General features: G+C 41.9%; 1 protein-coding gene across 1 annotated transcript; it reads left to right on the top strand.

The window, feature by feature from the left end:
* Window positions 1-1,295: 1,295 nt before the first annotated feature.
* chrng (cholinergic receptor, nicotinic, gamma) lies at window positions 1,296-16,509 on the top strand. The gene is made up of 12 exons (XM_077222357.1): window positions 1,296-1,547; window positions 2,676-2,812; window positions 4,710-4,754; window positions 5,236-5,357; window positions 5,786-5,941; window positions 6,041-6,138; window positions 7,091-7,291; window positions 7,688-7,802; window positions 14,095-14,209; window positions 14,333-14,579; window positions 15,721-15,854; window positions 16,020-16,509. Exons 1-12 carry the CDS (start codon window positions 1,484-1,486, stop codon window positions 16,209-16,211), a joined length of 1,626 nt encoding a protein of 541 aa, XP_077078472.1. The 5' UTR covers window positions 1,296-1,483; the 3' UTR covers window positions 16,212-16,509.
* The last annotated feature ends 933 nt before the right edge of the window (window positions 16,510-17,442 follow it).

The following is a 17,442-nucleotide window of genomic DNA, read 5'->3' on the forward strand; positions in this document are numbered from 1 at the left end:
AAATGACTACACTCTACTCTGATCTGCTCTGCTTTACTCCTCTCTCATCCTCAAACAAAGAGTCTAGAATCCAGAATTCCAAAGTGTTAAAAATAAACCTCAACACTTAACGGTGAAGGATTGTAGTGGTGCAGGGTGGCAACACATGATATTCCTGAGCTCGCTCTCTATTTATGAGCAGATATGATGGTTCCTCGTTACATTTACTCATTCGTCCGTCTGTCTTCTGTCTATCTATCTGTCTATCTATCTATTTATCTATCTATCTATCTACATGTATCTGTCATCTAATCTATCTATCATCTAATCTACTGTATCTGCCTGTTCCTTATGAGGCATTTACAACCATTCTGATTTTCGCACTAGCAGCTCCTATAGCAGATGAATAAAAATTGCTTTTATACACCATTTGAGTAACTTACTTTTTAGGCATAATATTGCCAGTTACTTTTATTTTTGTGCTCTGGCAACTAAAATAGTTCCAAAAAAAAAATCCAAAGCAGAGGCAACCTTTTGACGTCTCCTTTTTTTTTTTAACAAATCAGTTGAGTGAATGATTGAATGACTCGCTCATGTATATTTTTAATTCCTGAATGAATCTTTTTTTTTTTAAAGAAATCAGTTGAGTGAATAATTAAAAGACTCAATAAAAATAATACTTTTTTATCCCTCTAAAAAAGACAGTGACTGCATCTTTAACCTTTTTTGTCAGAACTCATTGGAAAAAAATGACAGGAATCCCATCTTAAAACATACATTAGACTAAGCGTAGCTGTCATTCATTTATGTCATACAGATGCCATTAAAATAATACACCAGAGGATGTAATCCCCATTAGCACCCCATAACCCACAGATCTGCTCACACACTCAAACATTCCAGAAAACAGAAGATTGTTAGTTTTCTAACAATTATAATATCTTCACTAAAACATCTAAAGATCTTCATTGGAAATAAAACCAACTTCCAACTGTAAATTGATGAATTTATGGTGTTATGACCCTGTTTGTCTCTGATCATTAGACAATGATGAACACAGGGCAGCTGATGACACATGTCACTTCACAAATAATACCTGAGATACCATCTGTGCACTGACCTGTGGGAAATACTGTAACCCTATCCTATCTTTCTGCTTTACATCAGAGAAACAACCAGAGACAGATGGACAGAGACAGAGAATACAACCAGTTCCTGTGACCTCGCTTTTGAGGTCTTTAGTGTGTGTGTGTGTGTGTGTGTGTGTGTGTGTGTGTGTGTGTGTGTGTGTGTGTGTGTGTGTGTGTACAGAGACAGCTGAGAATGTGAGGAACTCTATGGGCAGAGACTCTGGGCATTCTGAAAATAACAATGAGGTTTGGAAGTTTGGAACCACACTTATTTTTCCCGTAACCCCTCCTGTTCCTAAACAACTGTTTCCCTCACATACTGACCAGGTGCTAGATAACCCTTCTTTACTAATGCTTCTCTGAAGATATCAGACATGGATCAGATCTCCCCATCAAAAACCGTCTGGTTATGGACTCTGCTACCTCTTGTCATCTCAGGTAAAACTATGTGTTTGAGTAAATGGGTTTGTTCTAAAGCTTTGTTTTAAAATCCAGCTTTTGAGTGAATTAATCCAGTTCAGCACATGCAGACTGTCACAAAAAATATGTTGTAGGTAGCAAATGGAAAAGTAATTCAATTCTGGAAGTGTTAGTCTTTTATGGCACCACTGGTCTCTACATGATAATTTTCTGCTATTATGTGTTAAGTGTTAAAGTTACTGAGTGTCAGCTTGTCAAACAGGGTGTTAAATAGGGTGTTAAATCCTTGTTGATTTACACAAGTATTACATAAAGCTTGCCATGTCTTTAAATGTGTATCTACTTTAGTAATAAAAGGATTGTTTTAATTGTGAAGGTGCAATGCATGCATACACAGACTAACCAAGACTAAAGTTCAATAAGAAGACTTCTGAAAATAAAATGAATCGAAAAACTCAAAATTTGGAACCCATTGGATTAAATACAGCAAGCCCTTTAATGACCCATTGATGGTGTTTGGACACAAGTCACTCTTAATACATATACATATGAATGTCATTACATTACATAATAACATATCAAAGTAAGTTGTATCAGCATATAAGTGCAAGAACTCAGGAACTAACTTACATTTTCTGATACATGTTTATACTTTTAAAGTGGTCTCAAGATATTTAGCGGATGTATGTCAGTTGTAGGTGTGGATTTTCATATTTTAATCCAAATAATTATGCATTAAATATATCTTTTGTTTTTGATCATTTACAATCTTGAAATTCTGCTTGTGTTATCCTGAATGCAAAGGCATTCCGGCATTATTAAGTGTGCCTTATGTGTAAATAATAGTTGTATCTGTACTGTAGCACTGTAAAGTTAAAGGCATGTTTTGCTTTATGCAATTATTAGCAATTTTACATTCAAAGTTGTTTTAAAAAACATTAAGATCGTTTAGCTGTACTTCAGCTTTACAGAATGAAAACACTCAAAGTTGTAGTTGTTAATGTTAGTTAGTATCGGACACAGGAACCTAAATATATTTAGTTTATTCAACAAAACATTATTTTTTGCACATGTCCTTAACTAATTATGTAGAAACGTTTTTTTTTTTTTTATCAAACTAACAGAACTTTAATTTGTCTGTTTTAGATGTGGTTTGTAATCTGGAAGGATCTCTGCACAGAGATCTAATGGTGGGATACAACAAGAACATACGACATATGGAGCACCACGGTGACATCACCGATGTAAAGATCAAGATGACCCTCACCAACCTCATTTCTCTGGTAAAACTCTGCATGTGTTTACACAAGGTAAATAGGATTTTGACAGGATGTAAGGTGGCTCTTAGCCAGGGTCGGTTTACTTGGCGCCATGACCAAGTATTGCGATGTTTGGCTTTAGCATTGGAAGGCAAGCGTAGTATGACCAATAAATTGCCGCCTGTTCTAGCAAAACATTACACGCAGAAGACAATATTCCTCCGCCCAGGCGAGCAACCACCAAGAAAAGGTGTTAACACCAATTCTCGCCCAGGACAACTGGAAGCTGCTAGGGACTGGAAGATGCTGGTTGATCCTGATCAACGGCTTATTTTTCCACCTGAGATTGCCACCACTAACCTACGGCCAGATATTGTTTTGTGGTCTGGATCAGCACGCATTGTTCAACTGATAGAGTTAACAGTGCCATGGGAGGATGCGGTAGATGAGGCATATGAGAGGAAGAAACTGCGGTATGCTCATCTGGCCACTGAAGCAGAACAGCGAGGATGGAGAGTCCAGGTTTATCCAGTGGAAGTGGGTTGTCGTGGTTTTGTGGCACACTCTACAACCCGGTTCCTCAGAGACGTCGGATTCAGTGGCCAAGAGTTGCGTCGTACAGTAAAGAACTTATCTGAAGCAGCAGAAAGGAGCAGCAACTGGCTGTGGTTGAGACGGAAAGATTCTAGCTGGCTGTGTACAGGCCGCCATGCTACGGTTTCGTAGAATTCTTGAAAACTTGAAAGGTCTGTTGGTTTATTTGTATAGGTTGTATAGTATTTACAGTCATTACGTTCCTGTGTATATTGCGTGAATGACGGGTGGTTGGGCAGATATTGTGTTTTGCGGTAGGTGGTATGCCATACGGAACCGTTGCCACTGAAACTGCATATTAACGCACCAGTGGGGGTCGACAGCCTTAGTCAAACGGGTTGGCGCGTATGGTTGGGTTGCGGAGAGATTGTGAGATTGTGGTTAGGTCTCAGCAGCAACTGTTGGTTTATTTGTATAGGTTGTATAGTATTTACAGTCATTACGTTCCTGTATATATTGCGTGAATGACGGGTGGTTGGGCAGATATTGTGTTTTGTGGTAGGTGGTATGCCATACGGAACCGTTGCCACTGAAACTGCATATTAACGCACCAGTGGGGCTCGACAGCCTTAGTCAAACGGGTTGGCGCGTATGGTTGGGTTGCGGTGAGATTGTGGTTAGGTCTCAGCAGCAACTGTTGGTTTATTTGTATAGGTTGTATAGTATTTACAGTCATTACGTTCCTGTGTATATTGCGTGAATGACGGGTGGTTGGGCAGATATTGTGTTTTGTGGTAGGTGGTATGCCATACGGAACCGTTGCCACTGAAACTGCATATTAACGCACCAGTGGGGCTCGACAGCCTTAGTCAAACGGGTTGGCGCGTATGGTTGGGTTGCGGAGAGATTGTGAGATTGTGGTTAGGTCTCAGCAGCAAGAGGGAAGTAGAGGTCAGTAAGCTGGGCTGAGTTGAGTGGGGGACGGAGGGGGGTGACTCTGGGTCACTGTCGAGCCCTCTTGAGGTGTCGTGGGCTAGTCGACGAAACACTGAGGACGGAAGGTGCCCACTTGAAGACCCTAGAGATGTCCCCTACTCCGCTCAATCCAGACGGTTGTTATGGGGGACCGCACTGTGGTTGCAGCCGTTGTGTGTGCTGACGCGCAATACACTGTATTAACACCAGACAGAAGATTCACGTCACTAGATGGAAAGAAGCGTAAATGGATGGAGAAGCATAGGTTACTGTAAAGCTACGTCTTAGTTGGTGATTATCTTGGCGAAAGCCGAGTACAAATCAGCATGAAGTTTTAACATCTACTCTCGTGTAATGGAAATCATTATGTGTAATATGTGACCATGGTTTATCATCTTTTTTTCATGTTCAGAATGAGAAAGGGGAGACTCTCACCACTTGCGTTTGGATTGAAATGGTAAGACAAATCGCATCTGTGTATATGTCCAGTAGACAGTTACTGTATACTGGACATAATTGTGACCCTGGATCACAAAACCAGTCTTAAGTAGCACGGGTATATTTGTGGGAATAGCCAACAATACATTGTATGGGTCAAAATTATCAATTTTTCTTTTATGCCAAAAATCATTAGGATATTGAGTAAAGATCATGTTCCATGAAGATATTTTGTACATTTCCTACCGTAAATGTATAAATCAGATTCCAGATTTTCAAATAGTTGTATCTCGGCCAAATATTGTCCTATCCTAACATACCATACATCAATGGAAAGCTTATTTATTCAGCCTTCATGTGATGTTAAAATCTTAATTAAAAAAAAAATAAACCATATGACTGGTTTTGTCATCCAGGGTCACATATTGTATTGACATACTGGACTACTGTAGTCAACAATGGTTTCAAAGCAAAATATCTTTCTTTCTCTCTCTGTCTAGAAATGGCGTGATTATCGACTCCGCTGGGCTAACAGGACAGGGTTTGAGGTCTATGAGAACATCACCCGTATGCGTCTTCCTTCTAAAACCATCTGGCTCCCCGATGTCGGCCTGGAGAACAAGTGAGTGATTGGATTATTGAAGATAATTGTTTTGATTGTGCAGATTATCCAACAGGCAGATACACAACATGTAACTAAATCACTAATAAAATGGTCACCCAAGACATATTTTGTTGATCCTGGAACAACATTTCTGTCTGAAAATTTAGCCCTAATCCTACCCCTAAACCTAACCCTACCCATTACTTATGCCTAAAATCAGAGGAAAATGATGGTGAATAACAGTGATGTAGAAGCACCTAACCCTGGTTGTAAGTCTAAACTTGACATATACTGTAAACTTGACCCTCAAATCTGATTGTATGATTGAAATGTTGTTCCAGGATCAACAAAGACAAAAAAAAAACACCTTTTCACAAATCTGAGTATTTTAGCCCATCAAATATGACACATACCTTTTTGTGTGTGTGTGTGTACTATGTGTAAAGTGTGGATGGGCATTTTGAGGTGGCGCTCTACGTTAACGCTCTGATAGATCCTGACGGTAGTGTGGTCTGGTTGCCCCCTGCCATCTATCGAAGCTCCTGTGCCATCAAAGTCAACTTCTTCCCCTTCGACTGGCAGAACTGCAGCATGGTGTTCAGGTACGGTTGATCCGTCTGTCCCACAGTGACTACTGCTGGAAATGCATGAAAATAGGATGAGTAGCTTCATGCTGGGTTTCACTCTGATTGCTTTGGCAGATCTCAAACATACAATTCCAATGAAATTAAACTGATGCTGTCAGATGAAGACAACGTCACTATGGAATGGATTGAGATCGATCCTGAAGCTTTCACTGGTAATAAACATTCTGTTGGGCATTATTTTTCATCATCAAGGCTCTTTTTGTAAAATTCAGTTGGTCTGTGTTATTTGACTTGTAAAACCATGGTTAACTGCTGTGAGTTCAAGTCAGTAATTTCAAAGTCCTTTTCAGGGAAAGCCTGTTCACTCGACAGTCATTTAACGGTACTGCACATTAGCTTGGTCTTGCCTGAATTATTATTTTTTTTTTACATGATTTGAGCGTTTAGAAACAAAATTGATGAGACAGTTGTTCTCAGATTTCATTGGTGATTTCAAATATGAAATTTAATCGTAGGCTCGGCGAACAGTTATAGAAAATTTGATGTTTCCCCATTCAGAGAGATAGGAGTTGCACTTGCATGCCCGAGAGGTGTTTCAAAGATGGCCGCCGAGTGAATGAAATGACTTGCCTTAAAGTGACTTTGTTCTAACGGCAGCTGCAACAATTTAGCTATTTTTTGAAATTTCACAATTAATAAGGTCAATAATGCAGCTATGAATGAAGCACAGCTCAAACACAAGTCACTTTCAAATCAAGTCAAGTAACTTTATGTTAATAGTGAAGTGAACAAATCTGCATTAGGAAATCTTTCACCCTCACGCGATATCCCAGATCGTGTAGATTCCTATTGAAATGCATTTTGGCCGCGGAAAGTCGCAGAACAACGGTATGTGACCAGGCTTCAATTGTTTTTTTAGGTTTAATATGGTGAGATAGGGGTTGTCAGATATCTGTCTTTAAGTTCAATTCACATTTATTTATATAGGCATAGCGCCCTTTTCACAATACACATATTGCTTCAAAGCAGCTTTACAGTTAACCTGTTTTAATCTGTTTTACCACAATGAATCTTTTATCAGAAGTGACTGTGTCCAAGTAATGTCCATATTTCTAGAAATGTACAGTTCTAAGATAATACATGTCCTGTGCCCTGATTGGCCAGAGAATGGGGAATGGATTATTAAGCACCGCCCTGCTAAGAAGATTGTGAATAAGCGATACAGCCCAGATGAGTTGGAGCGCCAGGAGATCATCTTCTACCTCATCATCCAGAGGAAACCACTGTTCTACGTCATCAATATCATTGTGCCCTGTGTCCTCTTCTCATCTCTTGGGTTACTTGTCTACTTCCTGCCGGCCAAAGGTCAGACATGCCCCATAACGAATGCTAACAGAATGTTACAGTGGTCGATATCCAACAGTTCTTAGGAATACAGAGGATTCTCAGGAGGAAAAACAAACTAAACATGAAGTGATCAGACGATAATGTCAATCAGGGCCATTGGCCAGGGGGGGCAACAGAGGAAACTTGTGAATAAACGTTTTTATCCATTTGATGATAAACATTATAATAAATAAAGTGAATTACTAACTTTTATGGTAAGATATCTATTATATCTAACAAATAAGATTGTCAAAACACATTGTCATTCAGTTATGAAATAAATCCCTCTTTCTCCATGACTGTTGATAGTGGCAGCTGACTGACAGGGTTATGATCAGTGTGATTATTGATGATTTAATTGTTTGTTTTTATTAGCTGGAGGACAGAAATGCACTATGACCATTGCTATCCTGCTCGGTCAGACTGTCTTCCTGTTTCTTATCGCCAAGAAAGTGCCAGAAACCTCCCAGGCTGTTCCTCTCATTGGAAAGTGAGTCTGGGCTTTTATTCACTCATCACACCTCAGCAGTTTCAGATTAATTGTGTGTAATAGAAGATAAAACATACACTATCATTCAAAAGTTTGGGGTCAGTAAGGTTCCCTTTCAAGGGAACTCGCGCTGCGTCAAGCGCTGCGGGAACGCCCCTGCGTGAACGCGTCATGAAGCACTCGTGAAATCAGTCCAATGGCGTGACGAGACGTCATAGGCGGATGACATCATTGACCAGGAAGCTATAAAGCACCCCTGAACCAAACCATGTCAGCTTCTGTGTCTTCACTAGCGCTCTATGTGAAATCGTTACTGTCTATTTGATGTGTGTTTGTCTCTGCTATATAATATGGAAAATAAGCAGCAGTTTAAGCATTGTGTCACTCCCTGTCCTCGTTTTATCACGGGCGGGGATACACATGAGCTGTGTGTGAGGTGTTTGGGACTGGAGCATGCCCAGTCAGCCCTCGATGGGGCTGGCTGCGAGCATTGCGAGAGGCTGACAATGAAAACTCTCCGGTCTCCAGATGAACGATTTCTGCCACCCAGGTCTCAACCTCCAAACCGGGGTTTACCGTTCTTTCCTGACCTCCACACTGAGGTGTCGAGGTCATGGATTAGACCTGCATTATTTAGAGTATTTAACCCAGCAACATCTGAATACTCGAATATAGTAGGGTTAAAAGAACACGGTTATACCACAATGCCTCAGGTAGAAGAGACACTTGCGAGCTATCTCTCCCCTGAGTCTGCATCGTCGCTGAAAGCCCCGCAGCTGCCCACTAAGCCAGTAAGAACGACATCGGGTTTGGTGGGTAGAGCATACTCGGCAGCAGGTCAAGCGGCCGCCAGTTTACATACTATGGCGGTCTAACAAGCATATCAGGCTGATCTGCTGAGAGATATAGATGATGAATGTGAAGAAGTGGGGAGAGAAACGATAGCGGAGATCAGGAGGGCAGCTGATCTGTCTCTTCGAGCCACCAGGGAAGCCGCGAAATCCATCGGCAGCTCTATGGCAGCACTGGTGGCTACGGAGAGACATCTCTGGTTAAATCTGTCTGACATTAAAGAGAGAGATAAAAAATATTTATTAGACGCTCCTGTCTCTCCTGCTGGTCTTTTTGGCGACTCAGTGAACTCGGTCGTCGAGAGATTCCAAGAAGCAAAAAAGCAGGCAGCTGCGTTTCAGAGGTATCTCCCCCGAAAAAGCTATGTCAGCAAAAGGTGAGCGTGGCTGCCCGTGCTCCCCCTCAGAGAGACTCGGGGTCGGGACAGCACGCCCAGTCGAGACCTTCCCGAGGTAGAACAGATCTGAGGACTGTGATTGTCTCCAGAAAGGCTTCGGCGAAGAGGTCCTGACGCGAAGGGCGTCAGGTTTCTGATGGCAGTCCCCTCCGAGGGGAGTCGGTCTGTTGAGGCACCCGTCTTCTCTCTGTGCCATCAGGGGGCCGTGCTGCCAACCCTGCCACCTCCGGTGTCTCAGGGCGCAGCGGTCCTCGGCGAGTACACATCTTCATGTCCGCCCGGAAACGTAGCGGGGTGGGGAAGCTCGCACCCTCCGAGGAGGGGTCGAAGCCGGTCAGTTCGGTTGCATCCTGAAGGTGCGTCGTTTCAGGTCGCTGGGCTGGCCCCTCAAATAACACCAGAGGCCAGCCTCGAGAGGCTGGTTCCCTTAGTAGATTTTCTGGCAGCGTGGAAACTTCTGCCAAATGTCTCAGATTGGGTCCTGCGTACAGTGAAAAAAGGGTACAGAATTCAGTTCGGGTCATGCCCGCCCAGGTCCAACAGGGTAGTACATACGGTAGTAGACTCCGAGCAGGCTCTGGTGATGGAAGGAGTAGTACAGACACTTCTGCAAAAAGAGGCTATAGAAAGGGTTCCTCCCCACAGCAGAGAGTCGGGGTTTTACAGCCCGTACCTCATATTTCCCAAGAAGGGTGGGGGGCTACGGCCCATTCTAGATCTGCGCCAACTAAATCTAGCAGTAAAGAAATTAAAATTCAAAATGCTTACGTTGAAACAGATCGTGTGTCAGATCAGGTCCGAGGACTGGTGTGTCACAATAGACCTAAAGGACGCATATTTTCACGTCTCCATCCTTCCGCAACACAGGAAGTTCCTCAGGTTCGCTTTCGTGGGCGAAGCGTACCAGTACCGGGTTCTTCCGTTCGGCCTAGCACTGTCACCCTGTACGTTCACAAAGTGTGTGGATGCATCTCTGGCTCCCTTGAGACTCCAGGGCATCCGCGTGTTAAATTATATAGACGACTGGCTCATCCTGGCACAGTCGGAACATCAGGTGGCTCAGTCTCAAGATGCTGTGCTAGCTCATATGAAGACGTTGGGTCTGAGGCTAAACGTAAAGAAAAGCGTGCTAATTCCACAACAGAATACCACTTTTCTGGGCGTAGAATGGGACACAAACACCATGAGAGCCCGTTTGGCGCCCGCCAGGATAAAATCGATCCTGGATTCCGAGCGCAGGGTAAGACTAGGCCAGTCACTCACTGTAACACAGTTTCAGAGACTTCTGGGTTTGATGGCAGCAGCGTCCAACGTGATTCCTTTTGGCCTGCTGTACAAAAGACCCTTGGAGTGGTGGCTCAAAACCAAGGGATTCTCCCCGAGGGGAAATCCGTTTCGCATGATCAAGGTCATGCGGCGATGCCTACGTGCGTTGGTGATGTGGAAAGATCCTTGGTTTTTGTCCCAGGGTCCGGTGCTGGAAGCTCCTTGTCGTCGCTTATCGCTAACGACGGATGCTTCCCTCACCGGTTGGGGGGCGACCATGAGTGGCCGCTCAGCTCAGGGTCTGTGGAGCGGCCATCACCTTTCCTGGCACATAAACCAGCTGGAGATGATGGCCGTGTTTCGGGCACTCAGACACTTTCTCCCAGACCTCAGGGGCCACCATGTGTTGGTTCGCACGGACAACACAGCGGTGGTCTCCTACATAAATCGCCAGGGGGGTTTACGATCTCGCCGACTTTGGAGGTTGGCACATCCAGTTCTGGTTTGGGCCCAGGGGAAGTTGCTATCAGTTCGAGCACTTTATATTCCGGGGTATATGAACAAGGCGGCAGACTCTTTGTCGAGACAGGGAGTGGTGCCGGGGGAATGGAGACTCCACCCCAAGGTGGTGGAGCTCCTTTGGAGCCGATTCGGGCAAGCTCAGGTGGATCTGTTTGCGTCTCGAGAGACAACGCACTGTCCCCTGTATTATTCCCTAGCACACCCAGCCCCCTTGGGGCTGGATGCCATGGTGCAGACGTGGCCGAGGCTACGGCTGTACGCCTTTCCCCCTCTGGCATTACTACCAGGAGTTCTGGAGAGAGTACGCCGGGACGGGGTTCAGCTCTTGTTGATAGCCCCGTTCTGGCCGGGTCGAGTATGGCTGTCAGACATTGTGTCACTCCTTGAAGGTCCTCCGTGGGAAATTCCGGTCAGGAGGGACCTTCTCTCCTTCATGTGGCCTTCCACAAGGGTCCGTTTTAGCACCACTTCTTTTTTCTTTTTATATGCTCCCTTTGGGCTCAATCTTGCGTAAATACAGAGTGTCATTCCACTGCTATGCAGACGATACACAGCTGTATATACCACTTAAGTCAAAGGACTCCACTGCCATGGAAAGATTGTTGGCATGTTTAAATGAAGTCAAGGCTTGGATGTCTACAAATTTCCTGAGCCTTAATGAATCGAAAACAGAATATATTCTTTTTGGTCCCTCTGATCTTGATAACACAGTTGAAACCGAGCTGGGTCCTCTGAGCCTGTTTAGAAAACAACATGTAAAAAATCTGGGGATGATTTGTGATAGTGCACTTAAATTTGACAAACAAATAAATGAAATCGTTAGAACGAGTTTTTTTAAATTGAGGATGATTTCAAAAATTAAGCCTTTTTTATCTCACAAAGATCTGGAAAAAATAATTCATGCATTTATCACTACAAGATTAGATTACTGCAACTCGTTATATTATGGTGCCCAAAATAAAGTTCTAGATAGACTACAGATGGTCCAAAATGCGGCTGCAAGATTGCTGTGTTGTTTTATTCAGTGCTTTATAAATAAATTTGAATTTGAATTTGAATTCTCTCCCTGGCGACAGGGTCAGTGTTTCACCCGCGTCCGGAGCTATGGAAACTGTGGGCCTGGCCTCTGAGGGGGTTCAGCTCATAGACTCAGGTCTCTCTACTGAGGTAGTGGAGACCATGTTGCACTCCAGAGCTCCTTCTACGAGGAGGCTTTATGCACTAAAATGGAGAGTGTTTGTTGCCTGGTGTACAAGCCAGTCTGTGAATCCAGTTGACTGCCCAGTTAGTTCAGTACTAGATTTCCTTCAAGAAAAGTTCTCTTCGGGGTTGTCCCCCTCCACCTTAAAAGTATACGTGTCAGCTATATCTGCCTATCACGTTCCTCTAGAGGGGGCATCAGTGGGGAGACACCCATGGGTAACTCGCTTCCTTCGTGGTACTTTGAGGCTGAGGCCTGCGGCACGCTCAAGGGTGCCGACTTGGGATTTGGCTATTGTATTGGAAGGCCTAGCCCTGGCCCCCTTTGAACCCATTGAAGAGGTGCCAGAGAAGTTTCTCACGTTAAAAACTTGTTCTTTCTGTCTATCTCTTCTCTTAAAAGAATCGGGGATTTACAAGCATTGTCAGTTGCTCCCTCGTATCTTGAGTTTGCGCCTGGTATGGTGAAAGCGTTCCTGTTTCCAAAGGAAGGGTACGTGCCTAAGGTCCCCACTAATGTGGCAGGTCCAATAATGTTGCAGGCCTTTTCCCCGCCTCCATTCCAAGATCAGGACCAGGAGAAATAAAATCTACTTTTCCCAGTTAGAGCCTTGGATGCCTATGTCCATAGAGCTGCCCTGTGGCGCAAGTCTGATCAATTGTTTGTGTGTTTTGGGTCCCCGAGTAAGGGGAAGCCCACATCTAAGCAGACCTTAAGTAAGTGGATAGTCGAGGCTATTTCACTTGCATATGAGGCGGCCAGTCATCCTTCACCACTAAAGGTCAGAGCCCACTCGACTAGGAGTATGGCGGCTTCTATGGCCCTGTTGTCAGGGGTTTCGCTTCAAGAGGTATGTGATGCGGCAGGGTGGTCCTCTCCGCACACTTTTGTGAGATTTTATAACCTGGATGTAGCTTCTACTCCGGGTTCTCGGGTGTTTCTAGTATAATGTGCGCTACGATTTCACATATACAGGCACTTGAGGATTATGGCGACGTGGGTATTCAGTTCCCGGGTATTCAGTTCCCGCAGCGCGAGTTCCCTTGAAAGGGAACGTCTCAGGTTACGTATGTAACCATGGTTCCCTGAGAGGGAACGAGACTCTGCGTCGCTTTGCCATACTCCTGGCATGCCTGTGACCAACTTGTTCGACCTATCAGAAGCTGACATGGTTTGGTTCAGGGGTGCTTTATAGCTTCCTGGTCAAAGACGTCACCCGCCTATGACGTCTCGTCACGCCATTGGACTGATTTCACGAGTGCTTCATGACGCGTTCACGCAGGGGCGTTCACGCAGGGGCGTTCCCGCAGCGCTTGACGCAGCGTCTCGTTCCCTCTCAGGAAACCATGGTTACATACGTAACCTGAGACGTTTTTTGTCTTTAAAGAAATTAATACATTTATTTAGCAAGGGTGCATTAAATTGACATTAATTTAAGTGACATTTACATTGTGAAATAAATAAATGCTGTTCTTTTGAAATGTATATTTTTCAAAGAATCCTGAAAAATAGCATTTTAAGAAGCACAACTGTTTACAACATTAACAATAATAAGAACTGTTTTTTAAACATCAAATCAGCATATTAGAATGATTTCTGAAGGATCATGTGACACTGAAGACTGGAATACTTTACATCACAGGAATACATTATATTTTAAAATATATATTAACATTGAGCCAATTATTTGAAATGTTAATCAAGTAAATGGAGCCTTGGTGAGCATAAGAGACTTTTTTTCAAATCTTCTTTAAACCCCAAACTTTTGAACGGTAGAGTACATTAGAACAGTACTGTAGAGTCTTGCTACTACACCTGACACCTGAGTTTGCACATATTTCAAACCAGCCAATCAGATTAAAGCTTGGCAGCTTGAGAAGGTGCTCGCCATTTTTAATGAGCCTTTTTGGTTAGTGAACAGATTGTGGGAGATCTGTGGATGTGCTATGTAGACTATCTGTGTCTTTGTGGTCTAATGTTAGCATAAGAGCTAATTCAGGTAGTGAAATGGTGCTGTTCTAGCCCCCCTTGAGAAATGTCTGTTTTTCTGGCAGGTATCTGATGTTTGTGATGTCCGTGACCACAATAACTGTGATGAACTGTGTGGTGGTGTTGAACGTCTCTCTGCGAACTCCAAACACCCACCCCATGAGTAACACTATCAGAAAGGTATGTATATCATGTATATCTTGAATGCAATGGTTGTCATTTTGTGCAAATAGCATTTGCCAAATGCATTTATGTTGTGCTAAAGTCTATAATGTCTTTCACCTCCATTTCGGGGTGACTCAGGTCTTGCTGAACATCCTTCCTCGTCTGCTGAGGATGACGATGCGACGCTGGACACCTGAGCAGGAGGAAGGGGATTTTAAAATGTTTGCCCTGGGTAACGGCACCCCGCTTCGCCGCAGGAGACGCAGCTCTCTGGGATTAATAGCGAAGGCTGATGAATATATGTTCAGAACTGCTCGCTCTGAGCTGATGTTCAGTCGACTGAAGGAGAGGAAGGGGCTGCTGAAGAACACTTTGGAGAAAATACGTGAGTCAACAGTTATATGAACAAACTACACTGAACAAAATTACAAATGCAACACTTTTGTTTTTGCCCCCATTTTTCATGTGCTGAACTCAAAGATCTAAGACTTTTTATATGTACACAAAAGGCCTATTTCTCTCAAATATTGTTCACAAATCTGTCTATTTAGACATTTATAAGGTTACAAAAAATTCTATTTCGAATAAACGCTGCTCTTTTGACTTTTCTATTCATCAAAGAAACTTGAATTTATCATGGTTTCCACAAAAAGATAAAAAAATACAGTACAACTGATAATTTCAACTTAATAATAATAAGGAATGTTTCAAAGCAAATCAGCAAATCAGCATATTAGAATGATTTCTGAAGGATCATGTGACACTGAAGACTTTAAAATATTTTAAAATAGAAAACATTTATTTTGAATTGTACTAATGTTTTACAATATTTCATTTTTTTACCGTAGTTTTGATCAAATAAATGCAGCCTTGGTGAGCATTAGACACTTTTTTCACAAATCATTTTAATTTAATATTAATATATTATTTTTTAAATAATTACTGTACTCAACAGGGTTTTCATTCTTACCAAGCTAAAACTATTAAAACATTTCTGTTAACTGAAATAAAACTGAAATAAAATCAAATATTTGCTGAAAAAATGAAACTAAACAAAATGTTGCCTTGGCAATAAACTGAACAAAGTTTAATTTGAAGCACCAAAATTATTAACTGGAAATAAATAAAAAATAAATAAAAAAATGAAATAAAAAAAACATAACCTGAAAGAAAAATAAATTAAACCTAAATAGAATTGTTTTTAAAGAAAAAAGAAGCAAATAACATATACTAAACATTATATTAAAATTAAAACGAAAACTGAAAATATAAAAATAAATGCTAATTCTAAATATTAATAAACTATAATAAAACTAAAATATAAAACTAAAATAACACTGGTATTTAATAGTATAAATAATTACAATAAATCATATATAATATAAATATTAAATCATTTTGAACATTTTAAATAAATATTTTTTTAAATAAAATGTTTCCTATTAAATACAACTAAATAATATTTTCTGCTATCTTTACCCCAAATTGTTGCAGACATTAATTCGCTGTTTGTGGTTTGACCTCAGAAAATAATCTAGGAGGAAACATGGCACAGGATCTGGAATCCAGTCTGGCTTCAGCTTCATCAGAAGTGCAGCAGTGTGTGTCTTCCTGTAAACACATTGCAGAAAGTGTCAAGCATCAAAATGACTTTCAAAGTGTGAGTCACTGTTCCAGAATTCTCCAAACATGAGGCTGAAAGTGTCTTTCATTTACAAAATAAACACATTAGCAGCAAATGTTTGTGTTTGGGTTTAACTTTCCAAGAAAAAAACTTGTGTTGACGTCTTAATTCCGGACATCCTTTTTATTTCACGTCCTGCAGGAAAATGAAGAATGGTTTCTGGTTGCCAGGGTGATTGACAGGATGTGCTTTATCGTCATGGCGCTGCTGTTTATACTGGGCACCATCGGAATCTTCCTTATGGGACATTTTAACCAGGCACCATCTCAGCCCTTCCCAGGAGACCCTAAAAAATACCTGCCTGAAATATCTCCTGGAGACATCACTGGATGAACACAATTTCAAAACGATAGACTCAGAGAAACTGCAGCAGAAGACTGGAGGACTTTGTTGAAGAAAATACTCTGGTGATAAAAACCAACAGTTTTGGTGTACTGGGGGAAAGGAACTCTCAGCTCTCCAGTTTAGTTGTGCTGTAGACCTACTGAAAGTGATTCAAGGTCTCCAGATAAGAGAGCTGGTTGGATCTGAAGCCATCTGAGACATGGCTTTGATCAGTTGTTCATAATAATAAATGTCATATTATTTGCTTGTCAGTCAGCTTTAATGTTGTCTAGTGATTCAACAGTTGATGCTTTTCTGAAAATAAAAAAAAACCTGTAACCTTCTCTACTTAGAGGACAAAGATGATGTTCTGCATGCAAGCATGGGAATTGTTTCAGTTCTGGTAATATCACCCCACTACCCCCCACCAGCTCGAGGAGGATCTTCATTACATGGCTTACTGGTACTTTTCTGTCAGACAAAGAGCAGATCCGGGAAGGAGAGAGCAGGGCAGAGAGGGGGGTGTTTGGTGTAGTAGCATCACAACTGCAAACACACAGTATTTGAAGCTGTTCTGGAAGCTGTTTCTCAGTAAAGGAAAGTCTCGTTCCATCACTACTGCACCTGTCCTACAGCCCCTAAAACCTCAGGGCCTGAAATGGTAAGAATTCATCTCTCTCTCATCGCTGTTCTCTCGCTTTCGATGTGTCCATTTAGCAGCTGAATTCATATTGTATTGGTTAATGTCTTAAGGTGTCTTAATTCACCCAAAAATGAAAAATCTGTCATTATTTACTCACCCTCAAGTTGTTTCAAACTTGTATGAATGAATTTCTTTCTTCTTCTGAACACAAATGAAGATATATTGAAGAATATGGGTAACCAAACAGTTCATGACTTTAAGTGTGTGTGTGTGTGTGTGTGTGTGTGTGTGTGTGTGTGTGTGTGTGTGTGTGTGTGTGTGTGTGTGTGTGTGTGTGTGTGTGTGTGTGTGTGTGTGTGTGTGTGTGTGTGTGTGTGTTTGAGAGGAAAAAGGAAAATCCATTGTCTGATTGAATATTACCCGTCATTATTTCATTTTCCCTCTTTTCTTAAATTTGTTGCTATTTTTATGGTTTCCTTAAAAAAGCTGTTTGCAAAGAGAATAAAAAAAACGAAAAATAACTTTTACCTTATTTATTTTCTGGTCTTTTACTGTCATATTAATATCTTAATATTAATATTAATTTGATATTTAATA

The sequence above is a fragment of the Siphateles boraxobius genome, unplaced genomic scaffold (genome assembly GCF_051911475.1).
Source record: "Siphateles boraxobius isolate OS27281-9 unplaced genomic scaffold, OSU_SipBor_1 86, whole genome shotgun sequence".
NCBI lineage: Eukaryota > Metazoa > Chordata > Actinopteri > Cypriniformes > Leuciscidae > Siphateles > Siphateles boraxobius.

Coding starts and splice junctions, on each gene's coding strand:
- chrng (XM_077222357.1), top strand. CDS start 1,484: ATGGATCAGATCTCCCCATCAAAAACCGTCTGGTTATGGACTCTGCTA. Junction 1,548..2,675: donor GCTACCTCTTGTCATCTCAG/GTAAAACTATGT, acceptor TGTCTGTTTTAG/ATGTGGTTTGTAATCTGGAA. Junction 6,139..7,090: donor CGATCCTGAAGCTTTCACTG/GTAATAAACATT, acceptor CTGATTGGCCAG/AGAATGGGGAATGGATTATT.